General features: G+C 34.3%; 1 protein-coding gene across 1 annotated transcript; it reads right to left on the bottom strand.

Moving 5' to 3' along the window:
* Nucleotides 1-4: 4 nt before the first annotated feature.
* LOC102587903 (probable receptor-like protein kinase At1g67000) lies at nt 5-2,396 on the bottom strand (the record flags this gene model as incomplete). The annotated part of the gene is made up of 3 exons (XM_006365568.2): nt 1,452-2,396; nt 1,205-1,234; nt 5-1,065 (listed from the first exon to the last, which is right to left on the bottom strand). Coding segments are annotated over exons 1-3 (1,899 nt in total), but the record flags the coding sequence as incomplete, so codon positions are not given.
* Between the last annotated feature and the right edge of the window lie 511 nt (nt 2,397-2,907).

The raw sequence follows: 2,907 nt of genomic DNA, 5'->3' as shown, positions 1-2,907 counted from the left end.
TTGAAGAACTAATTAAATTGAATTCTAATGAACATGGTTCCCGCGATTCAGAGGGCCTGGGAGGCGTTTGCAATGCTTGTAATTCGCCTTCAAGCATTTCCACTACTCTAGTCATTGAGGGACGATCGAGTGGATTCATTTGTATGCACCACAAAGAAACTAAAGTCAGCTTCTTTACGTCATCATGTGTCTCGTCTAGTACTTCAATCTCCTTTCCCTTGTCGAGTTGATCATAAATCCAATGTGGGAAGTACTGGCTTGACATATCCTCTCTGGCTGCCGAGTTTGTTTTCAAGCCTACGATATCAATGAGTAACATTCCAAAGCTATAGACATCTGCCTTATAAGATATTGGACCAATGCTTCTGTTGATCAACTCTGGAGCTACATAACCAATTGTTCCCCTGACTGCTGTTAGAGTAACAATGCTCTTATCCGTCGGGTATGATTTTGCAAGACCAAAATCAGATAGTTTTGGAATGAAATTCTCATCCAAAAGTATGTTGTGTGGCTTTATGTCAAAATGTAGAATTTGAATGTCACAACCTCGATGCAAGTATTCAATACCTCGAGCAACTCCAAGAGCAATTTCAAACTTTCTTTTCCAACTTAATAGTTCAGCTCCTCCTTCTCGAGGTGTGATGTACTTTTCAAGTGATCCGTTAGGCATGAAGTCATACACGAGAGCACGCTTACATCTCTCAGCACAATAGCCAATAAGTTGTACTATGTTAACATGATGAATCCTCCCGATTGTGGCAACCTCGTTGATGAAGTCTTGCCCATCAGCTTTGGGCTTGCTCAAGATCTTCACTGCTACATTAGGACCACTTTGAAGCTTGCCTTTATATACTGAACCATAACCTCCTTGGCCTAGTTTCTCTTTAAAGTTCCTAGTCATCTTTCTAATGTTGGAGTTGGAATATCTAATGGGGGCGAAAATGTTCTCACCGTGCAGGAAACTTTCAATTGCATCATAAATCGACAAATGCCTTCTTCGTAACTCAATCATTAGAAATACAAGTATGCATGGAAATAGAATGACTCTTGGCACAATGATAAGCCCTGTGTACAACCATCACATATAAGCAAGAAAAATTTGTGAATGGTTAAACTAAAAATTCAACCACCAACGTCTGCTCCATCATTTCGACATTAGAATGATTTCTAGTAATAAATTTGAAAGACGAAAGATGTGACTTACCAGCTATGGGAAGTATCCATAGGATGATTGCTGCAGAAACACCAACAATCAATAATTTAGTTAATCTAACTTGCAACTAGTTTCCGTTATATAAAACAGAATTGACAATAGAAGTACGACTGCTTACTATCAAGAACGTGGGAATAGTAAGCTTGATTGTGGTCATCCAAAGAAAAAATACATTAAAACATGCACAGAAAAAAATGCTAAAAAAAGTGTCTAAGCATGACATTAGGAATGTTCTTACCACACGACGATTTGAAGAATCTAAAATGGTAAGTTTTGCAGCTGTAATCCACACAACGAACATCACTTGAATTTTTCCCTTCACATAGATATGGATAGGCGCACTTGCCACAATAAACGTAAATAAACCATGAAAGCTCAAATCCATATGCCAAAGCATTATGCAAACTTAAAATAGAAATGTTGGCATTTGCATCCTGAATACGCCATGAAGTTATTGACATGAGGTCTACACTACACCCGACTTTCAAATCGGATGGTGATAATTCAGCCATGGTTGCATATGTGTGTCCCTTAAATGAATCAGAAGAAACATTGGAAGCATAACTCCTGTTGAGACAATTAGTGATTTCCACAAAGACTGGAGAATTTATGGCAAATGGACAGCTGAAGAGAGTGATTAACTTAACAAAACCAGGCATTAATTCTATAAAAGAAACAAAATAAAAAAGGGAAGTGTAAACTGAAATCGAATTCTGAGGAAGAGAGCAAATAACTTGTTCTCTTATACCAGGATCAACAAGGCGGATAGTGGAGTTATCGTAATTGATGGCTTGAACATAGTAGTTCAGTGTTCCGTGCCAATCATATGGCGGTATTGTTAATATGGTGTGATCTCCTTTACAGATCAATTCATAATTTTCAAGGCCACAGTGCTTTGGATCACTTTTCAATCGAAAGGGATAACTGATGTTATGAAGATGCCCACAACTAGAAGGAACACACTGCTGTCTTTGTTCTGCTAATGGGGTTTCTGAGAGGTACATGAATATGAGGATTGTAAGAAGAAACTTGGTTACTACAGACATTATATTTTTATTAGGGTATTTCCCTCTTCCCTACTGGTGCCAAACCAATTAAGTCATTAAATCCTAAAAGAACAATGGCAAGTCTTCATCAAGTCCGGTAAGTCATTAAATACTACTTAGACCATCTCTAACCCAACACCAAATTTTACCTTTCTGAATATTTTAATATTATTTCATTATACAAACTTTTAATTAAACATTATATAAATTGTATGTTTTAATTAAATCTCTTGTATATTTAATTATTTTTTATGTAATATTTTTATAATATTAATTTTAGATATAAAATTTATCTTTTTTTATAAATTAATTTTTCTATATATGACTTTTTTTTAAAAATCAAATTTATGTTAATTCTACTATAAATTATAATTGGATATAACTACAATTAACATTCAGAAAAATTATCAATTTCAACAATTTCTAACTTTGATATAAAAAAATAAAGGACAAAAAAAGCTCATTTTGAGCTACGTAATGCATTAATGGAGCATTTATGGGAGCACCGTAGTGATCTTGAAAGTTGAATATTTATGTAGAATTTAAAATATTTTTTCAATTATGTAATGTTTATTTAATTGTATTTCATTAACGATTTCACTTTTATTTGTATTATCCATTATTATGTATAATGTATAATATTTGCTA

Source organism: Solanum tuberosum, unplaced genomic scaffold (assembly GCF_000226075.1).
Source record: "Solanum tuberosum cultivar DM 1-3 516 R44 unplaced genomic scaffold, SolTub_3.0 scf00559, whole genome shotgun sequence".
Lineage (NCBI taxonomy): Eukaryota > Viridiplantae > Streptophyta > Magnoliopsida > Solanales > Solanaceae > Solanum > Solanum tuberosum.
Note: the sequence above shows the minus strand (reverse complement) of the source record. Positions and strands in the feature narration are given on the sequence as shown.